At 42.9% G+C, this 23,319-nt stretch overlaps 2 protein-coding genes across 2 annotated transcripts in view; one reads left to right on the top strand and one right to left on the bottom strand.

Annotated features, from left to right (window-relative positions):
- The window catches only part of LOC121586695 (protein FAM221A), a 50,212-nt gene that overhangs the window by 376 nt on the left and 26,517 nt on the right, over positions 1-23,319 (top strand). The window lies entirely within an intron of this gene.
- Positions 1,671-22,563, bottom strand: LOC121586696 (transformer-2 protein homolog alpha-like). The gene is made up of 9 exons (XM_041903617.2): positions 22,377-22,563; positions 20,605-20,732; positions 20,296-20,440; positions 12,479-12,535; positions 4,411-4,599; positions 3,166-3,281; positions 2,695-2,868; positions 2,381-2,451; positions 1,671-2,266 (listed from the first exon to the last, which is right to left on the bottom strand). Exons 1-9 carry the CDS (start codon positions 22,410-22,412, stop codon positions 2,256-2,258), a joined length of 927 nt encoding a protein of 308 aa, XP_041759551.2. The 5' UTR covers positions 22,413-22,563; the 3' UTR covers positions 1,671-2,255.

The following is a 23,319-nucleotide window of genomic DNA, read 5'->3' as shown; positions in this document are numbered from 1 at the left end:
CCCATGGGTCTCCCGGTCGCGGCCAGCTACGACAGAGCCTGGATTCGAACCAGGATCTCTAGTGGCACAGCTAGCACTGCGATGCAGTGCCTTAGACCACTGCGCCACTAACATAAACTAGTAGGGTTGGTCTACTTACTTATATTTTCCCTAGTAACTGTATCTTGGAATAAAAATAATTAGCTCTTAAAACAGACTTCACACTTTGATCCTTGTACTGTAACTTATAGCATTATTTTCTAATGTTTATGTTTCTGACCCCACAGTAACCACAGTGTCATCAGTGGTGTGATGGTAGCCATCACCCACTTCAGTGGGCTCCGGTATCATCAGTGCCAAGGTCTCCAGATACACCAGATAAACGTTGAGGTTCCCACCCCTCTATCACTTCTCAGTTTCACTGCCTCTGATCAGTCACCTAGCCTGCCTGAATCACAATGCTCTTCATTCTTTTCACTACTTCTTTACCCTTCCATACCAATCTGTGTGTTCATTAGATTGATGGTCCCCCCATCTGATCACACCATTGACTGTGTGGATCACACCCATCCTGTTGAGCGTTTTCTCAGACAAGGTGTGTCACTCTCTGTCTGATTGGATTATTCAGCGTGGCAGATAGAAATGCAATGCATAGAGCTGACACAATCCCTGTGGTCTATTCTACATGACAGAGAAATGATCTGCTGTTCTACACCACACATTTCAAACTGAACTTCCTGTAGTTGTGCCTACTTGAGGATTGAGGCAGTAACTGCTATTTTATGTGGAGAACAGGTTCTTTCTGTGGAGTGAATTGCATAGAGATAGTGTAGACTCGAGTTCCCAAAAGCCAGTTTTTAAATGGGCAGCGCCATTGAGAACTTTCACAATTTTGAAGTAGTCAACTGGGGAGACTTGCTATGGGTTAAGAAATGATCACATAATTCCATCCAAGTCATTAGGAGTTATCAGCCAATTAATTATACTCTAGAAGCAACATTCCATAACTGCAGATGGTAGTAAATCGCCAACCGTGGCTTTCTACCTGATCAAACACACTCCAGGTGGCAATATGCACCCTTTGTTTACCAACTCATAGAAGTTATAGAATAAATTATGACTACTTCAAAATGGAGATGGACTCAATGGCCCTGCCTGTGCACTCAGATGCCACAACGTGTCCTCTATCTCTATGGTGTATTGCTATCTGCAGTGTTGTGAATGGTTCACAGTGCTGAACACACCCTATGAAGGAGTCTGACTAGTGTATGTATCATTACATAGTAAAACAATTGTATTGTGAAAAACAGAGGGGCAAATTTGAAGAGGGAATTTTCACTTGTTTGATCAGAGATGGGCTGAATACAATGAAAATCAGGAAAGAGGATATAAGCTTGAGAAGTAGGTATATTTCAGTAAAGCGATACATGTCTGAAAAGCAGAGGCCACGCATGAGCAGCACAAATGTGTGTACCATTCTTATGAGCAATTCTTTCACATATACTTCCGCAAGTTTCTGTTGCTCAAACAGGAAAACTTGATTAGGACGTGCACTGTGGTCTAGAAGTTCTTAATATCAATATAATCCAAACATCTGTATTGACTAATGCATATCTGTGAGACATTCTTTTGAGTGGTACCCTCACAGCTTCACTTTCATATCAGAATCAAGCTCAAAAATCACCATCACGCACCAGGATTTGAGTTTTTATTTCCATAAAAAGAAAAAATTATCAAACATCAAAATAAAAATCTCTGGAGGTATCCCGACGATAAACATCCGAATCAAAAACGAAGACCCTCCTCAATCCACTGATACTCTCAGATCCATTTAACATTTCCTCCTATTACTAAAACCAAAGAGCCTGTTTGAATATTAAATACATCCTTTCTTCCTTAATCACTGATCTGACAAGGCTGGATTGGTGAAAGCAATAAAATGTATACCATGCTTCCACTTATCCAGTCACTTACAGATCAGTGATGAAGGAGAAGGGTGCTTTTTAAAAGATACTCAAAACAGGCTCAACAGGTTTCATTACCACCCTCTGGGTCTTCAGCACACACTACATGGATGCATCGAAAAAGTCTAAAAATCAAGACGTCTACAGCACGTAAACAAACAACTCTCCTTCCGAACTCCGACTTTCGTGCTAAGTTGCAGAGGAGCTTTTGTCAGTAGATATACACTTTAGTTAGCTTGACAACACTCCCGAACGGCTCCGTTCCCATGTGGGTCACGAAGAAAAGGAAAACTTAATCTTGATGGAAGTTTGTTAGTATCGTCCTGCAAAGAGACAAGGATCCATGTTAGTGTGATAGGCTCTCTCAGACATCAAACACCACTGAGTATGGTTTAAAATGTAACAAAAGCTGTTTAGAGGCATGCGTGTGTACTTACGTGGGCTGTATGAGCGAGACCTGGAGCGTGACCTGTATCGACTGTAGTAGGGAGAGGGAGAGCGCCTGCGACTGTAGGAGGGAGAGAGAACAAAAAGATTTACACTAGTGTATAAAGAATAACTCACAATATCAGCCAGCATTGGACAAGTAACCCCATTCATCCCCTCAAGTGTAACCCGAAGAACACCAGCAATGTTAATGAGTTACCTCTAGATAAAATTTACATTTTGAATTCCAATATATTCATAGCTACCTGAGGGTATCTCCGATGTTAATCTATTGAATGAAGTCAACATCCTGAGTATAACTGACCTGTACTTGTCGTAATCGTCATATCTGTCGTATCCCCGGTCTCCCCGATCGTATCCACGGTCGTATCCACGGTCATAGCCGCCGCCCCGTCGATCGTCGTATCGGTCGTATGAGTCCCGTCCCCTCCTCCCTCCACCACTGCTGCCACTGTTTCGCTCTCCACCGCCACCATTACTGAGGAAAGGGACAAGTTCATGTTTACTGAGAGTACAAGATTCCCTAAAACACAACCCCTGGCTGCGTCCGATATGCCACCAGATTCCCTACATAGGGGATAGGGTGCCATTTCACACAGCCCTTAACTCCCAATAAACAAAGTAACACTATCCCCCAGTATCACTACATCACACAACGACATCCAAGAAGGAAAAAACAGACACAGCAATACCCACAGGAGACAAAACAGTGCAGCAAGACAGGTGGACATCTGCAAATCAAAAAATGAGCACAGATTCACCATCCTATACTTACTGTGTGGGTCGGCCCATGTAGATGCCAGGCGTAGGGGTGTGGGCCCTCTTGGTGATGGAAAAGTCCACTCTGATACGTCTCCCGTCCAGCTCCATACCGTTGGCACGTTCCATCGCCTAGGGAAACAGAGAGATGAGGAACAAAATGATAGTTTAAAATCAGTTACTCTGAAAATGAGCTTCTCTCCATCTCAACTCTGGGTTCTATTTGCACATGGAAAGGTTTGGGGTGCATACTGAGCACAAAACTTGCACTCTCCCATTGATCCAACACTGAGCCGATAGATGGTTTAGTATGAAGATTTGTTGAAACTGCTTCTCCGATAGAAATCCCCGATCACCCTTGTAGGTGATGTCATGGCGACGTTGGCTAGCTAAGCTCATACGCAGAAACACGTCATCGGGTCTAATATCTCGCACCGAACTGAGCATGTGCAGGCCGTCAAATCAAAGGCACTCCTTCGATATAAAGTTGTTTTTTTATGAAGATGTGTCAGTTTGTCACTTTCACGAGGTTGGAGTAACATGTTCAGATACTAAAGATATAGGTGCGAATCCAAGCTGTGCCATTAGATTTAGAGAAATCTAACAACTAAGGAAGAATTTCTCACTTCTCTCATTGACTTCTCAAACCCTGGTCTGCCGAGTCTGCTTCGCAAAGCAGTCCCCGAAGTCTCGATGTTGGGCCTCTGGGTTTAGAACCTTCATTACAGTGAAGAGTTCCCTGTGTGACTGGTACCACAGGGAACTTTAAGTGAATGGCAAGCCTGACACCTGGTGGTGCTTATGAGTGATCACACTTAACACTACCACAGATACAATATGAAAACGAAACAGCGTACGGACTAGTCAGTGTACAATATCAATGGTTCAAGATGAATTAGCAAAATAACTGGATCTTGATCCTTTTAGATCTTAACGATTGAGGAATAAGGCGTTTGATGGCACCACAAGCAAAGTTACCATCAGTTCTTAGGTATTACTGTATTACCCAATGATCAACAGCACTTCTTACGACAATAAAATTGGTTCTGAATAAGACTCATAACGTTTTTCCTAAACACTCTCAATTAATCTTTCCTTGATTCCTCTTTCCTCTCCTCCTTATCAAAAACAATTGGACAAGAAGGTCAGAGGGGAGGGACTTAGACCTCTCTACTCGAATAGGTTGAGGCAAGGAGAGAGGACGCAATAATTGAGGAAAGACAAATTGCGAGAGGCCCAGACTTCTCAGTTTGTCCCATACCTCCTTGGAGTCGTCGATCCTCTCGAAGTAGACGAAGGCGAAGCCGCGGGAGCGCCCAGTGCGCTGGTCATACACCACGTTAACCCCGGCCAGCGGGCCGTACCGGCCAAACACTTCCCTCAGGTCCTTCTCTGTGGTGTACAGGCTCAGCCCAAACACCCCCAGGCACTGGTTGGGGTCAGGGTTCGCCTGGAAGTCAAAGGGGTCAGATTTCACAGCAGCTGATAGGAACACAGATTACCAGCCACTCACTACGTGTTGCATGCAAGTTTTTTATTTTACCTTTATTTAACCAGGTAAGCCAGTTGAGAACAAGTTCTCATTTACAACTGCGACCTGGCCAAGATAAAGCAAAGCAGTGCGATAAAAACAACAACACAGAGTTACATATGGAATAAACAAAAACGTACAGTCAATAACATAATAGAAAATAGAAAATCTATATACAGTGTGTGCAAATGTAGTAAGTTATGGAGGTAAGGCAATAAATAGGCCATAGTGCAAAATAATTACAATTTAGTATTAACACTGGAGTGATAGATGTGCAGAAGATGATGTGCAAATAGAGATACTGGGGTGCAAATGAGCAAAATAAATAACAATATGGGGATGAGGTAGTTGGGTGGGCTAATTACAGATGGGCTGTGTACAGGTACAGTGATCGGTAAGCTGCTCTGACAACTGATGCTTAAAGTTAGTGAGGGAGATAAGAGTCTCCAGCTTCAGAGATTTTTGTAGTTCGTTCCAGTCATGTGCAGCAGAGAACTGGAAGGAATGGCGGCCAAAGGAGGTGTTGGCTTTGGGGATGACCAGTGAGATATACCTGCTGGAGCACATACTACGGGTGGGTGTTGCTATGGTGACCAATGAGCTAAGATAAGGCGGGGATTTGCCTAGAAGTTACAGTGGGGAAAAAAAGTATTTAGTCAGCCACCAATTGTGCAAGTTCTCCCACTTAAAAAGATGAGAGAGGCCTGTCATTTTCATCATAGGTACACGTCAACTATGACAGACAAATTGAGAAAAAAAAAATCCAGAAAATCACATTGTAGGATTTTTAATGAATTTATTTGCAAATTATGGTGGAAAATAAGTATTTGGTCACCTACAAACAAGCAAGATTTCTGGCTCTCACAGACCTGTAACTTCTTCTTTAAGAGGCTCCTCTGTCCTCCACTCGTTACCTGTATTAATGGCACCTGTTTGAACTTGTTATCAGTATAAAAGACACCTGTCCACAACCTCAAACAGTCACACTCCAAACTCCACTATGGTCAAGACCAAAGAGCTGTCAAAGGACACCAGAAACAAAATTGTAGACCTGCACCAGGCTGGGAAGACTGAATCTGCAATAGGTAAGCAGCTTGGTTTGAAGAAAACAACTGTGGGAGCAATTATTAGGAAATGGAAGACATACAAGACCACTGATAATCTCCCTTGATCTGGGGCTCCACGCAAGATCTCACCCCGTGGGGTCAAAATGATCACAAGAACGGTGAGCAAAAATCCCAGAACCACACGGGGGGACCTAGTGAATGACCTGCAGAGAGCTGGGACCAAAGTAACAAAGCCTACCATCAGTAACACACTACTCCGCCAGGGACTCAAATCCTGCATTGCCAGACGTGTCCCCCTGCTTAAGCCAGTACATGTCCAGGCCCGTCTGAAGTTTGCTAGAGTGCATTTGGATAATCCAGAAGAGGATTGGGAGAATGTCATATGGTCAGATGAAACCAAAATATAACTTTTTGGTAAAAACTCAACTCATCGTGTTTGGAGGACAAAGAATGCTGAGTTGCATCCAAAGAACACCATACCTACTGTGAAGCATGGGGGTGGAACCTTCATGCTTTGGGGCTGTTTTTCTGCAAAGGGACCAGGACGACTGATCCGTGTAAAGGAAAGAATGAATGGGGCCATGTATCGTGAGATTGAGTGAAAACCTCCTTCCATCAGCAAGGGCATTGAAGATGAAACGTGGCTGGGTCTTTTAGCATGACAATGATCCCAAACACACCTCCCGGGCAACGAAGGAGTGGCTTCGTAAGAAGCATTTCAAAGGTCCTGGAGTGGCCTAGCCAGTCTCCAGATCTCAACCCCATAGAAAATCTTTGGAGGGAGTTGAAAGTCCGTGTTGCCCAGCGACAGCCCCAAAACATCACTGCTCTAGAGGAGATCTGCATGGAGGAATGGGCCAAAATAGCAGCAACAGTGTGTGAAAACCTTGTGAAGACTTACAGAAAACGTTTGACCTGTGTCATTGCCAACAAGGGGTATATAAAAGTATTGAGAAACTTTTGTTATTGACCAAATACTTATTTTCCACCATAATTTGCAAATAAATTCATAAAAAAATCCTACAATGTGATTTTCTGGATTTTTTCCCCTCATTTTGTCTGTCATAGTTGACATGTACCTATGATGAAAATTACAGGCCTCTCTCATCTTTTTAAGTGGGAGAACTTGCACAATTGGTGGCTGACTAAATACTTTTTTCCCCCACTGTATTTATAGATGACCTGGAGACAGTGGGTTTGGCGACGAATATGCGGTAAGGGCCAGCCAATGATAGCGTACAGGTCACAATGGTGGGTAGTATATGGGGCTTTGGTGACAAAACGGCTGGCACTGTGATAGACTACAACCAATTTGCTGAGTAGAGTGTTGGAAGCTATTTTGTAAATGACATAGCCGAAGTCAAGGATCGGTAGGATAGTCAGTTTTACAAGGGCATGTATAGCAGCATGAGTGAAGGAGGCTTTGTTGCGAAACAGGAAGCCGATTCTACATTTAACTTTGGATTGGAGATGCTTAATGTGAGTCTGGAAGGAGAGTTTACGGTCTAACCAGACACCTAGGTATTTGTAGTTGTCCACATATTCTAAGTCAGACCCGCCGAGAGTAGTGATTCTAGTCGGGCGGGCGGGAGCAAGCAGCGTTCGATTGAAGAGCATGCATTTAGTTTTACTAGAGTTTAAGAGCAGTTGGAGGCCATGGAAGGAGTGTTGTATGGAATTGAAGCTCGTTTGGAGGTTTGTTAACACAGTGTCCAATGAAGGGCCAGATGTATACAAAATGGTGTTGTCTGCATAGAGGTGAATCTGAGAGTCGCCAGCAGCAAGAGCGACATTGGGGGAAAAAAGTATTTAGTCAGCCACCAATTGTGCAAGTTCTCCCACGTAAAAAGATGAGGCCTGTAATTTTCATCATAGGTACACGTCAACTATGACAGACAAAATGAGAAGAAGAAAAATCCAGAAAATCACATTGTAGGATTTTTAATGAATTTATTAGCAAATTATGGTGGAAAATAAGTATTTGGTCAATAACAAAAGTTTCTCAATACTTTGTTATATACCCTTTGTTGGCAATGACACAGGTCAAACGTTTTCTGTAAGTCTTCACAAGGTTTTCACACACCGTTGCTGGTATTTTGGCCCATTCCTCCATGCAGATCTCCTGTTTTGGGGCTGTCGCTGGGCAACACAGAATTTCAACTCCCTCCAAAGATTTTCTTGGGGTTGAGATCTGGAGACTGGCTAGGCCACTCCAGGACCTTAAATGCTTCTTACGAAGCCACTCCTTCGTTGCCCGGGCGGTGTGTTTGGGATCATTGTCATGCTGAAAGACCCAGCCACGTTTCATCTTCAATGCCCTTGCTGATGGAAGGAGGTTTTCACTCAAAATCTCACGATACATGGCCCCATTCATTTTTTCCTTTACACGGATCAGTCGTCCTGGTCCCTTTGCAGAAAAACAGCCCCAAAGCATGTTGTTTCCACCCCCATGCTTCACAGTAGGTATGGTGTTCTTTGGATGCAACTCAGCATTCTTTGTCCTCCAAATACGACGAGTTGAGTTACCAAAAAGTTCTATTTTGGTTTCATCTGACCATATAACATTCTCCCAATCCTCTTCTGGATCATCCAAATGCACTCTAGCAAACTTCAGACGGGCCTGGACATGTACTGGCTTAAGCAGGGAGACACGTCTGGCAATGCAGGATTTGAGTCCCTGGTGGCGTAGTGTGTTACTGATGGTAGGCTTTGTTACTTTGGTCCCAGCTCTCTGCAGGTCATTCACTAGGTCCCCCCGTGTGGTTCTGGGATTTTTGCTCACCGTTCTTGTGATCGTTTTGACCCCACGGGGTGAGATCTTGCGTGGAGCCCCAGATCGAGGGAGATTATCAGTGGTCTTGTATGTTTTCCATTTCCTGATAATTGCTCCCACAGTAGATTTCTTCAAACCAAGCTGCTTACCTATTGCAGATTCAGTCTTCCCAGCCTGGTACAGGTCTACAATTTTGTTTCTGGTGTCCTTTGACAGCTCTTTGGTCTTGGCCATAGTGGAGTTTGGAGTGTGACTGTTTGAGGTTGTGGACAGGTGTCTTTTATACTGATAACAAGTTCAAACAGGTGCCATTAATACAGGTAACGAGTGGAGGACAGAGGAGCCTCTTAAAGAAGAAGTTACAGGTCTGTGAGAGCCAGAAATCTTGCTTGTTTGTAGGTGACCAAATACTTATTTTCAACCTTAATTTGCAAATAAATTCATTAAAAATCCTACAATGTGATTTTCAGGAATTTTTTTCCTCAATTTGTCTGTCATAGTTGACGTGTACCTATGATGAAAATTACAGGCCTCTCATCTTTTTAAGTGGGAGAACGTGCACAATTGGTGGCTGACTAAATACCTTTTTCCCCCCCACTGTACACAGAGAATAGAGTCGGCCCGAGAACTGAACCCTGTGGCACCATAGAGACTGCCAGAGATCCAGACAACAGGCCCTCCGATTTGACACATTGAACTCTTAAAACTAGTTGGTGAACCAGGCAAGGCAGTCATTTGAGAAACGAAGGCTATTTAGTCTGCCAATAAGAATGCGGTGATTGACAGAGTCAAAAGCCTTGGCCAGGTCGATGAAGACTGCTGCACAGTACTGTCTTTTATCAATCGTGGTTATTATATCGTTTAGGACCTTGAGCGTAGCTGAGGTGCACCCATGACCAGCTCTGAAACCAGATTGCATAGCGGAGAAGGTACGGTGGGATTCGAAGTGGTCGGTGATCTGTTTGTTAACTTGGCTTTCAAATACTTTCGAAAGGCAGGGTAGGATGGATATAGGTCTGTAACAGTTTGGATGTAGAGTGTCACCCCCTTTGAAGAGGGGGATGACCGCGGCAGCTTTCCAATCTCTGGGGATCTCAGACGATACGAAAGAGAGGTTGAACAGCCTAGTAATAGGGGTTGCGACAATTACGGCGGCTAATTTTAGAAAGGGTCCAGATTGTCTAGCCCAGCTGATTTGTAGGGGTCCAGATTTTGCAGTTCTTTCAGGACATCAGCTATCTGAATTTGGGTGAAGGAGAAGCAGGGGGGGACATGGGCAAGTTGCAGCGGAGGGTGCAGAGCTGGTGGCCGGGGCAGGGGTAGCCAGGTGGAAAGCATGGCCAGCCGTAGCAAAATGCTTATTGAAATTCTCGATTATCATAGATTTATCGGTGGTGACAGTGTTATTCTCCATGGACTTTACAGTGTCCCAAAACTTTTTGGAGTTAGTGCTACAGGATGAAAATTTCTGTTTGAAAACGCTAGCCTTTGCTTTCCTAACTGAATGTGTATATGGGTTCCTGACTTCCCTGAAAAGTTCCCCACATATCGCGGGGGCTGTTCGATGCTAATGCTGTATGCCACAGGATGTTTTTGTGCTGGTCAAGGGCAGTCAAGTCTGGGGTGAACTAGGGGCTATATCTGTTCTTAGTTCTGCATTTTTTGAAAGGGGCATGCTTATTTAAGATGGAGAGGAAAGCACTTTTGAAGAACATCCAGGCATCCTCTACTGACGGAATGAGGTCAATTAGAAAGGCCTGCTCGCTGAAGTGTTTTAGAAGGGGTTTGACAGTGATGAGGGGTGGTCATTTGACCGCGGACCCATTACGGACGCAGGCAATGAGGCAGTGATCGCTGAGATCCTGGTTGAAGACAGCGGAGGTGTATTTAGAGGGTAAGTTAGTCAGGATGATATCTATGAGGGTGCCCATGTTTACGGATTTAGGGTAGCACCTGGTAGGTTCCTTGATAATTTGTGTGAGATTGAGGGCATCTAGTTTGGATTGTAGGATGGCCGGGGTGTTAAGCATATCCCAATTTAGGTCACCAAGCAGTACGAACTCTGAGGATAGATGGGGGCAATCAGTTCACATATGGTGTCCAGGGCACAACTGGGGGGCTGAGGGGGGTCTGTAGCAAGCGGCAACAGTGAGATACTTATTTCTGGAAAGGTGGATTTTTAGAAGTAGGAGCTCAAACTGTTTGGGCACGGACCTGGATAGTATGATAGAGCTCTGCAGGCTCTCTCTACAGTAGATTGCAACTCCACCCCCTTTGGCAGTTCTATCTAGACGGAAAATGTTGTAGTTCGGGATGGACATTTCTGAATTTTTGGTGGCCTTCCTAAGCCAGGATTCAGACACTGCTAGAACATCAGGGTTGGCAGAGTGTGCCAACGCAGTGAATAACTCAAACTTAGGGAGGAGGCTTCCGATGTTAACATGCAAGAAACCAAGGCTTTTATGGTTACAGAAGTCAACAAATGATAGCGCCTGGGGAGTAGGAGTGATACTGGGGGCTGCAGGGCCTGGGTTAGCCTCTACATCACCAGAGGAACAGAGGAGGAATAGAATAAGTATACGGCTAAAGGCTTTAAGAACTGGTATTCTAGTGTGTTGGGTACAGAGAATAAATGGGGCAGATTTCCAGGCGTTGTAGAAAAGATTCAGGGCATTATGTACAGACAAGGATATAGAAGGATATGATTACAGTGGAGGTACACCTAATCATTGGGTAACGATTAAAGCGATAGCATCACTGGAGGTACCGATTGAGCCTGTCCTCGCGTGTATGGGGGGTGGGACAAAGAAGCTATCTGAGGTAGGTTGAGCGGGACTGGGGGCTTTACAGTGAAATAGTACAATAACAACTAACCCAAACAGCAATAGGCTAGGCATATTGACATGGGAGAGAGGCATAACGCAATCACAGGTGTTATTCGAGAGGGCTAAGACAACAACTGGTAATGGCAACGAAAGTTTGGGCTAAGGCTAAACAGGATGGGGTACCGTGTAAAGGAACAGTCCAGCGGGCATCAGATGTGTAGCTGAGTGATCATAAGGTCCAGTGAACAGCAATAGGTAAGTCCGGGAGCAGTTCGTAGGCTGCTACAGCACAGGCGAGCAGGAGGCACGGCTGTTGATTGACAGTGCTAGCGGGCCGGTGCTAGCAGATGGATCTTCGTGGTCGTCGAAACGGGAAGCCTGTTGAAACCACATTAGACGATTACGTCGGCAGACCAGTCGTGATGGATCGGCGGGGCTCCGTGTCGACACTAGGAGGTCCCGTCCGGTTGACAGAGAGGTGGATAGCCGGGAGATGGGCCTGGCTCGAGGCTAGCTCAAGGCTAACTGGTGCTAGCTTTGAGACAAGTGAGGATTAGCCAACAACAACATCCATTCGGTTGCAGCTAGCTAGTTGTGATGATCCGGTGTTAAGGTCCAGTGATTCAGTGATTCTGGCAGAAAATCCAAAATGCTCTGGGTCGATAGCACGCTGTGAAGACTGGCCGGTAATTGTCCAGGCTAGAGCTGGCTGGTAGGTAGGTAGTGCAGGCCACGGACAGTGGTGAAGACCGCTAACGGTGGCTAATAGCAATAGCTAATTGCAAGTAGCTAGTTAGCTGGCTAGTTTCAGCCGTGGGTTCTTGATAAAATAAATAATAGAATCCGTTCCACATTGGGTGAGGCGGGTTGCAGGAAAGTATATATAGTTAAGGATGGAAAGCGAAATATATACAACCCCCCCCACCAAAAAAACTGCCTACGAGGACACAACATAATACACTTTGGATACACATCTTGGATTCCATCTCTGTAAATCACTCTTCGTCTCAGTCCCTCTCGCTCACACACAACCCCTGATCTGAGAAGCATACATGTGACGGTATTCAGGAGCCTTACTGCTACTCCAGTGCTCTTCTAATGTAGAAGGTATCAAGGTAAGAAGGTCTACATACCCTGGCATCCTCACCACCTCCTCCCTGACTGAATGTCTCTTTTCTGAAGTCATGGCTCTGTTGACATAAAGAGAGGGAGGGTTAATAAAAGGGTTATTAAATAAATCACATAATTCTGTTTCCTGTAAGGGGTCAGGACAGGAGCAGCATAGGAACACTAACTGATAAATGAACACGCTACCTACATTCCTATAACTAATCTGTGTACACACATCCTAATGAAATTCCACAATTACATAAAGCAGCTGCAAGCCCTTAAAACACATTTGACAATTTGGTATTTTCTATACCATACTGAGCTGTCCCTCCACCACAGGGTTTCCCAACCCTCTTCTTGGTAACCATCAGATGTTTCACATACTTGTTGTCTCCCTTTACATATTAATTTTTTTAGGGGGTAGATCAGCTTTAATATTGCAAATAGATTAACTTCCATCAATGTAATTGTCTGCATCACCTCCAATCCCCAATATGTTTTTCCCCCGAAAAAAAAAAAATATATATATATATATAAAAAATAAATAATTATCTATATCTATATATATATCTATATCTATATATATATATACACACACATACACACATACATACACACACACACAGTTGAAGTCGGAAGTTTACATACACTTGTTTTTCAACCACTCCACAAATGTCTTGTTAACAAACTATAGTTTTGGCAAGTCGGTTAGGACTTTGTGCATGACACAAGTCATTTTTCCAACAATTGTTTACAGACAGATTATTTCCCTTATAATTCACTGTATCACAATTCCAGTGGGTCAGAAGTTTACATACACTAAGTTGACTGTGCCTTTAAACAGCTTGGAAAATTCCAGGAAATGTCATGGCTTTAGAAGCTTCCGATAGGCTAATTGACATAATTTGAGTCAATTGGAGGTGTACCTGTATTTCAAGGCCTACCTTCAAACTCAGTGCCTCTGCTTGACATCATGGGAAAATCAAAAGAAATCAGCCAAGACCTCAGAAAAAAGTATAAACACCATGGGACCACGCAGCCGTCATACCACTCAGGAAGGAGACGCGTTCTATCTCCTAGAGATTAACGTACTTTGGTGCAAAAAATGCAAATCAATCCCAGAACAGATGCTAGCGGAAACAGGTACAAAAGTATCTACAGCCACAGTAAAACAAGTCCTATATCGACATAACCTGAAAGGCCGCTCAGCAAGGAAGAAGCCACTGCTCCAAAACCTTCATAAAAAAGCCAGACTACGGTTTGCAACTGCACATTGGGACAAAGATCGTACTTTTTGGAGAAATGTCCTCTGGTCTGATGAAACAAAAATGGAATTGATTGGCCATTATGACCATTGTTATGTTTGGAGGAAAAAGGGGAAGGCTTGCAAGCCGAAGAACACCATCCCAACCGTGAAGCACGGGGGTGGCAGCATCATGTTGTTGGGGTGCTTTGCTGCAGGAGGGACTGGTGCACTTCACAAAATAGATGGCATTATGAGGAAGGAAAATTATGTGGATATATTGAAGCAACATCTCAAGACATCAGTCAGGAAGTTAAAGCTTGGTCGCAAATGGGTCTTCCAAATGGACAATGACCCCAAGCATACTTCCAAAGTTGTGGCAAAATGGCTTAAGGACAGCAAAGTCAAGGTATTGGAGTGGCCATCACAAAGCCCTGACCTCAATCCTATAGAAAATGTGTGGGCAGAACTGAAAAAGCGTGTGCGAGCAAGGAGGCCTACAAACCTGACTCAGTTATACCAGCTCTGTCAGGAGGAATGGGCCAAAATTCTCCCAACTTCTTGTGGGAAGCTTGTGGAAGGCTACCCGAAACATTTGACCCAAGTTAAACAATTTAAAGGCAATGCTACCAAATACACTCAATTAGTATGTAAACTTCTGACCCACTGGGAATGTGATGAAGGAAATAAAAGCTGAAATAAATTATTCTCTACTATTATTCTGACATTTCACATTCTTAAAATAAAGTAGTGATCCTAACTGACCAAAGACAGGGAATTTTTACTAGGATTAAATGTCAGGAATTGTGAAAAACTGAGTTTAAATGTATTTGGCTAAGGTGTATGTAAACATCCGACTTCAACTGTGTGTGTGTGTGTATTATATATATATATATATATATATATATATAGCTGCAAGCCCTATATACACATACACACACACACAAACCTTAGCCAAATACATTTAAACTCAGTTTTTCACAATTCCTGACATTTAATCCTAGTACACATTCCCTGGCCAAACAGTTCTATTTTTGTTTCATCAGACCAGAGGATTTGCACTTTTCGCACCAAAGTACGTTCATCTCTTGGAGACAGAACGCGTCGCCTTCCTGAGCGGTATGACGGCTGCGTGGTCCCATTTGCGACCAAGCTTTAACTTCCTGACTGATGTCTTGAGATGTTGCTTCAATATATCCACATAATTTTCCTTCCTCATAATGCCATCTATTTTGTGAAGTGCACCAGTCCCTCCTGCAGCAAAGCACCCCAACAACATGATGCTGCCACCCCCGTGCTTCACGGTTGGGATGGTGTTCTTCGGCTTGCAAGCCTTCCCCTTTTTCCTCCAAACATAACAATGGTCATAATGGCCAATCAATTCCATTTTTGTTTCATCAGACCAGAGGACATTTCTCCAAAAAGTACGATCTTTGTCCCCATGTGCAGTTGCAAACCGTAGTCTGGCTTTTTTATGGCGGTTTTGGAGCAGTGGCTTCTTCCTTGATGAGCGGCCTTTCAGGTTATGTCAATATAGGACTCGTTTTACTGTGGATATAGATACTTTTGTACCCGTTTCCTCCAGCATCTTCACAAGGTCCTTTGCGGTTGTTCTGGGATGGATTTGCACTTTTCGCACCAAAGTACATTCATCTCTATGAGACAGAACGCGTCTCCTTCCTGAGCGGTATGATGGCTGCGTGTCCCATGGTGTTTATACTTGCGTACTATTGTTTGTCCAGATGAACGTGGTACCTTCAGACGTTTGGAAATTGTTCCCAAGGATGAACCAGACTTGTGGAGGTCTACTGTTTTTTTTCTGAGGTCTTGGCTGATTTCTTTTGATTTTCCCATGATGTCAAGCAAAGAGGCACTGAGTTTGAAGGTAGGCTGTGAAATACATCCACAGGTACACCTCCAATACACTCAAATTATGTCAATTAGCCTATCAGAAGCTTCTAAAGCCATGACATCATTTTCTGGCATTTTCCAAGCTGTTTAAAGGCAGAGTCAATTTAGTGTTTGTAAACTTCTGACACACTGGAATTGTGATACAGTGAATTATAAGTGAAATAATCTGTCTGTAAACAATTGTTGGAAACATTACTTGTGTCATGCACAAAGTAGATGTCCTAACCGACTTGCCAAACTATAGTTTGTTAACAAGACATTTGTGGAGTGGTTGAAAAACTAGTTTTAATGACTCCAACCTAAGTGTATGTAAACTTCCGGCTTCAACTGTACATATATATACATACATACATACATACATACATACCAGTGGGGAGAACAAGTATTTGATACACTGCCGATTTTGCAGGTTTTCCTACTTACAAAGCATGTAGAGGTCTGTAATTTTTATCATAGGTACACTTCAACTGTGAGAGACGGAATCTAATACAAAAATCCAGAAAATCACATTGTATGATTTTTAAGTAATTAATTTGCATTTTATTGCATGACATAAGTATTTGATCACCTACCAACCAGTAAGAATTCCGGCTCTCACAGACCTGTTAGTTTTTCTTTAAGAAGCACTCCTGTTCTCCACGCATTACCTGTATTAATTGCACCTGTTTGAACTCGTTACCTGTATAAAAAACACCTGTCCACACACTCAATCAAACAGACTCCAACCTCTCCACAATGGCCAAGACCAGAGAGCTGTGTAAGGACATCAGGGATAAAATTGTAGACCTGCACAAGGCTGGGATGGGCTACAGGACAATAGGCAAGCAGCTTGGTGAGAAGGCAACAACTGTTGGCGCAATTATTAGAAAATGGAAGAAGTTCAAGATGACGGTCAATCACCCTCGGTCTGGGGCTCCATGCAAGGTCTCACCTCGTGGGGCATCAATGATCATGAGGAAGATGAGGGATCAGCCCAGAACTACACGGCAGGACCTGGTCAATGACCTGAAGAGAGCTGGGACAACAGTTTCAAAGAAAACCATTAGTACAACACACTACGCCGTCATGGATTAAAATCCTGCAGCGCACGCAAGGTCCCCCTGCTCAAGCCAGCGCATGTCCAGGCCCGTCTGAAGTTTGCCAATGACCATCTGGATGATCCAGAGGAGGAATGGGAGAAGGTCATGTGGTCTGATGAGACAAAAATAGAGCTGTTAGTCTAAACTCCACTCGCCATGTTTGGAGGATAAAGAAGGATGAGTACAACCCCAAGAACACCATCCCAACCGTGAAGCATGGAGGTGGAAACATCATTCTTTGGGGATGCTTTTCTGCAAAGTGGACAGGACAACTGCACCGTATTGAGGGGAGGATGGATGGGGCCATGTATCGCGAGATCTTGGCCAACAACCTCCTTCCCTCAGTAAGAGCATTGAAGATGGGTCGTGGCTAGGTCTTCCAGCATGACAACGACCCGAAACACACAGCCAGGGCAACTAAGGAGTGGCTCCGTAAGAAGCATCTCAAGGTCCTGGAGTGGCCAAGCCAGTCTCCAGACCTGAACCCATTAGAAAATCTTTGGAGGGAGCTGAAAGTCCGTATTGCCCAGCGACAGCCCCGAAACCTGAAGGATCTGGAGAAGGTCTGTATGGAGGAGTGGGCCAAAATCCCTGCTGCAGTGTGTGCAAACCTGGTCAAGACCTACAGTAAACGTATGATCTCTGTAATTGCAAACAAAGGTTTCTGTACCAAATATTAAAGTTATGCTTTTCTGATGTATCAAATACTTATGTCATGCAATAAAATGCAAATTAATTACTTAAAAATCATACAATGTGATTTTCTGGATTTTTGTTTTAGATTCCGTCTCTCACAGTTGAAGTGTACCTATGATAAAAAATTACAGACCTCTACATGCTTTGTAAGTAGGAAAACCTGCAAAATCAGCAGTGTATCAAATACTTGTTCTCCCCACTGTATGTATATATACAGATGTGGAAAAAATTAAGAGACCACTGCAAATGTTTCTTAAATCAGCATCTCTACATGTATGACAGCCATTCCATTCCAGTGTCTGTTGAATTCCAACACAGGCACACCTCATTCTACTGAATTAGGTACTGATTAGGTGATCACCTGAACCAAATCTTATTTAACGAGGAAAAGTATAACAACCACTGCTGTGGTCATCACTATCCTCTTGCAATAGGTTCAGCTGGATGGCAAAAACAGTGCTAATAGTATCTCCAAAGTAATATTAAATTTAAAAAAATACTATTGACCATGCCAATAGTGTTGAAAAGGAAAGTTGAGTGAGGAAAAGGGTTCAATTCTGGCTTTACAGGCAGAGGGATACAGTAAGCGTCAGGTTGCTTCCATCCTTAAAATGTCAAAGACGGCGGGTCATAAGAACAAAGTCAAGCAGCAGACATTGGGGACAACAAAGCTACAGACCGGCAGAGGGCGAAAACGACTCTACTGACCGGGATGACCGCCACCTCATTCGAATGTCACTCAACAACCGTAGGATGACATCAAGTGACCTACAAAAAGAATGGCAAACGGCAGCTGGGGTGAAGTGCACGGCGAGGACGGTTTGAAACAGGCTCCTAGGGGCAGGGCTGCAGTCGTGCAAAGCTACAAAAAAGCCAGGCTGAGGTTTGCAAAATACCATAAGGATTGGACCGTAGAGGACTGGAGTAAGGTCATCTTCTCTGATGAGTCCAATTTTCAGCTTTGCCCAACACCTGGTCGTCTAATGGGTAGACAGAGAACTGGAGAAGCCTACAAGCCACAGTGTCTCGCACCCACTGTGAAATTTGGTGGAGGATCGGTGATGATCTGGGGGTGCTTCAGCAAGGCTGGAATCGGGCAGATTTGTCTTTGTGAAGGACGCATGAATCAAGCCACGTACAAGGTTGTCATGGAAGAAAACTTGCTTCCTTTTGCTCTGACACTGTTCCCCAACTCTGAGGATTGTTTTTTCCAACAGGACAATGCACCATGCCACACAGCCAGGTCAATCAAGGTGTGGATGGAGGACCACCAGATCAAGACCCTGTCATGGCCAGCCCAATCTCCAGACCTGAACCCCATTGAAAACTTCTGGAATGTGATCAAGAGGAAGATGGATGGTCTCAAGCCATCAAACAAAGCCGAGCTGCTTGAATTTTTGCACCAGGAGTGGAATAGTCACCCAACATCAATGTGAAAGACTGGTGGAGATCATGCCAAGACACATGAAAGCAGTAATTGAAAATCAGGGTTATTCCACCAAATATTGATTTCTGAACTCTTCCTAAGTTAAAACATTAGCATTGTGTTGTTCAAAAATGAACATGAACTTATTTTCTTTGCATTATTCGAGGTCTGACAACATTTCATCTTTTTTGTTATTTTGACCAGTTGTCATTTTCTGCAAATAAATGCTCTAAATGACCATATTTTTATTTGGAATTTGGGAGCAATGTTGTCAGTAGTTTATAGAATAAAACAAAAATGTTATTTTTTTAACCCCAAACACACACCTATAAATAGTAAAACCAGAGAAACTGATAATTTTGCAGTGGTCTCAATTTTTTCCACAGCTGTGTGTATATATATATATATATATATATATATATATATATACACACACACACACACACACACACATACCTACCCCTTTTAAAATACATTTCCCTTCATTAATTTACAACCCCACCACCCCTCCCCTAATTGGAGTAAACTAGTGAACAACAACACTTAGGGCTCTACTTCCAGCTTATACATACTATATACATTTTATGGACAGTCAATTTTACAATAATTATATTTTGTTTGTTTTTGTTAGCTGCAGGTGCGACAAATACACCAGTCCTACCTATGACATCATTTACGAAGATTATACCCCTTTAAAAAATGTTTTTGTTTGTTTATAATGTTTTTTTTAATCAATTAGTATATTTGAGTTTAACCACAATATTTGTTGCATTATTTGTTCTGTCGTTTCTGGAGGATTAAATTGAAATTGCAACAAACTTTCTATGGCTTGTTTTAGAAATAGTGATATTTGGGAGATGATTTCCTTTTCGAATAACTGAAAGTGAGGTTGTAATCTGAATAAAGGGAAAAGGCCATTCTTGAACATGGGGTAAGACAATCTTACTAATTTGCTAGAGAACCAGTTCGGATTTAAGTATAACTTTTGTATGACTGAAGCTTTTAGTGATAGGTCTAATGCTTTAATATTTAATAATTTATGTCCTCCGAATTCATATTCATTATATAAATAGGCCCGTTTAATTTTGTCTGGCTTGCCGTTCCAAATAAAATTGAATATTTTTTCTCTCATATAATAATAAAAAAAACTGTTCGCTAGGCATAGGCAAGACAATAAGCAAATAGGTAAACTGGGATAATCAGGGTGATTTTTCCACAAGTAGACAGGTATTTACCTTTCCATGGTAGCAAGATCTTATCTATTATTGCTAACTTTCTATAAAAAAATGTATTGGAGTGAGAACATTTATTTAACTAGTTAACTAATCATCAATCCCTTGACTAGTTGAACCAGGTGTGCCAGTTTAGGACTACAATAAATATGTGAAACGTCTGGTGGTTACCGAGGAGAGGGTTGGGAAGTACTGCTCTACTCCATCAGCAGTCAGACCCTGACCTTTGACCTGTTAGCGATGTGACACTCACTCTGCTGCTGGGGCGGCGGTGGTTAGGCGACGCGCTCTGGCTCTTCTTCTTCCGGTATTCCGGGCTGTAGGAACGGGACTTCTTCCTGTTGGAGGGGGAGCGAGAGCGGCTGTACCTGCGGTTGGAGTGCCTCCGAGAGTGAGACCTGGAGAGAGGTTGGAAGAGAGAGAGAGAGAGGCAGAGGGTAATATGAAGGAACAGATAAATGAGGGAAAGAGGAGAGCAAGAGAATTGTGTCAAGTTACCCCACAGCACATTGAGACATCACTCTTCACTCTGCTAAGAGAAATAACAGGAGGACAGACTCACCTGGACTTAGAGCGGGAGCGAGACTCTGAGTGTTTGGCAGCCCGGGATGGGCTCGGGGAGCCGGATCTGCTCTCCGACTTGACCCGGACAGGACTGCCACGGTCCGATTTGGATGGAGAGCGAGAGTCCTAATTTTACAGTAGCAGCGTGTTAAAGAGGCCCCCTCTTTTACTTACACACACACATTACTCAAAAGGAACACACACAAGCAACTTTTCAAAGTCAGCAACTTTTCAAAGTCAGACATAAACCACTAGAGCTCATACACTGTGGAGGAAAGGGTTAGTGCTCCACCATGTCTATCACGTGGTAAAAAAAATAATAATCCTTCGCTTGGATTAATAATATGCTAGAACCCTGTGTCATAATGTTAACATATCCCATAACTCGTTTCTTCTACCTGGGTCAAACTAAAGTCATCATGCATTTTTAAACTATAGAAATGGAGCATAGTAGTGTAAAGACACTTGGAACATATACCGTATATTTACTTAACCTAGGGATACATTCATTCTTTCTTCCAGATTCTTTATATACGCTACTTCCTTCTGTCAGGAATTCTACTGTTCTTCGTTGTTCTTCTTTTTTCCATTTTCATTTTCTGATTCCGGGTTTTCGCTCTTCCCCAAATAGAAACCATTTTCACCTTTAGCCATACATACTGCAAGTGCTTCTATATCTGACCACCAATCTTCCAGTTTCATTCATTTTCCCCTTCCCACTTCTATGTTCTGCTCTGTAACTGTTATTCAAAAGCCTTCGTTTATTCTTGGATATTTTCTTCCACATTCTTGGATAAAACTCTTCAAATCCTTCACGATCAATAACCTTAATGAAAAAAGAACATTCAATACAATTACATATCATTAATTTATAGAAAAAATAGATATTTCGTAAAATAATGAATGTCTACAGTATATTTAGTATAGCAGGACAAACTATACTTGCAACAAATGTTTAGTTTATACCCTTCATCTCAGAAGGGCAATGAAGGGTTTAGTGATGAGTACAACTTTTCAATAGAGCAACATTGTAGCAGCATAACACTGAGTAAGTGAACATTGTGAGATGACTTTAGAAAACGGTTTCACTTTCACCATTAGCTACGAGGTGATGTTACTTTCACCCCTAATTTATTTAGCTATAGGATTAGAATGAAAGATGGTTGTAAGCAGGAAAATAAGAGTGGCTTGAAGCTCAGATTGTTTGACTACAACTGGTACGACAAAGGCACCAAACTTACCTGAGAGCTAGCGAATAGCTAACTAGCTAGTTTGTGCCATGTGCATAACGTTACGTTTATGCTACCGGTAGCATCATGTACGATAACTAAGTTAGCTAGCTAGGCATGTTACCTAGCGTAGGTATGGAAGAAAAAAAAATTATGCACTCACTAACTGTAAGTCGCTATGGATAAGAGCGTCTGCTAAATGACTAACGTGTAAATGTAAAATGTATTGTTCGGCTGGCAACTAGCGAAAGGAAGGTAGCTATTACTAGCTAACCAGTTTATCCTAGTAAGCTTACAATAGTGTGGAGAACATTTTATGTTGCAATCTAGCGAGCCACCTTTTTAAATTACGAATTTACTAGCGTTAGTTAACGTTAGCGGCTCAAATCGCTAATTAGCCTGCTATGCTAGTTATCTAGCCACAACGTTACTAACAAAGATAACTACTGTTAACTTACCCTGTTAGTTAGCTAGCTACAGTACTGTATGTCAGCAAAAGATAGGACATTATTTTGGTTTCCGTTGCAACGCTAATACTTACTCGTCCATCGAAGTTTCCATCCTCAATGTCACTCATTTTGTAAAGAGATGAACGATATAGCTAGTGAGCTAGCTTACGTTTTCAGACAAAATAATAGTGTCCTCCTTTGCGCTTCTCTGCTCTTTCTCGTGCTGGTCTGGTGGTGGTGGAAGATGGCGGAGGAGGACGGCAGTTTTTAGTTTGTTTATCAACTGCAGAATTTGTGCCGACGTCATCGTGATTCCTGCCACGCCTGCTTTATACTACAGTGCCATAGTCCATCCATGCATTGATTCAATTCAAATGCAGATCTTGTAGGCCTAGGTCTGAATGACAAACTAAGAATCTTGACCAGATGTAGCTACGGTATTACAATAGTGTCCCTGGCCATTTCTGTAGGACCCAGAGGGTCCCCAAACTTGTGTACCCCAATAAGTCATTATAACTCTACCCATTAGCCATATGACCATTGACGGAAACTGACCACCCATACCCAGCCATGGCTATTTGTCTCTCAGTTGATCCCCTGCTTTGTGAATACAAAACCCATGAAATAGGAAAATAGTATAATTTGGGTTCCAGTCTTTCAGTCAACTTGCCATTGTCTTGGGTTAAGTTGCTGCTGAACGCTGATCTTGGGTCAGTTTTGCATTTCCAAACCAACGCTTAACCCCCTCACTCACAAACGTATTGATTCTCTAGTATCACAGATCAAAAAGCATGGGCTGCATCCTGATTCTCCACCCTTCTCCCAAAAGTGTGCACTTGCACACTTACTATAGCAATGTTAGACTGTATAAGGAGGGTTTGACTGGTTCAGAGTTCAAAGTGCCACCATGGCGCATCGATAAGAATGCAGATGAAATTAGATGAAGCGGGAATCCAAATAGTGGGGTTTTATTGCAAACACAGCAGCACATGGGGAAAGGTTGCAGGATAATGTTGTGGTTTACTAGGGAAATAC

Source organism: Coregonus clupeaformis, chromosome 17, assembly GCF_020615455.1.
Source record: "Coregonus clupeaformis isolate EN_2021a chromosome 17, ASM2061545v1, whole genome shotgun sequence".
NCBI lineage: Eukaryota > Metazoa > Chordata > Actinopteri > Salmoniformes > Salmonidae > Coregonus > Coregonus clupeaformis.
The sequence above is the reverse complement of the archived record's forward strand: the minus strand, read 5'-3'. Positions and strand labels throughout refer to the sequence as shown.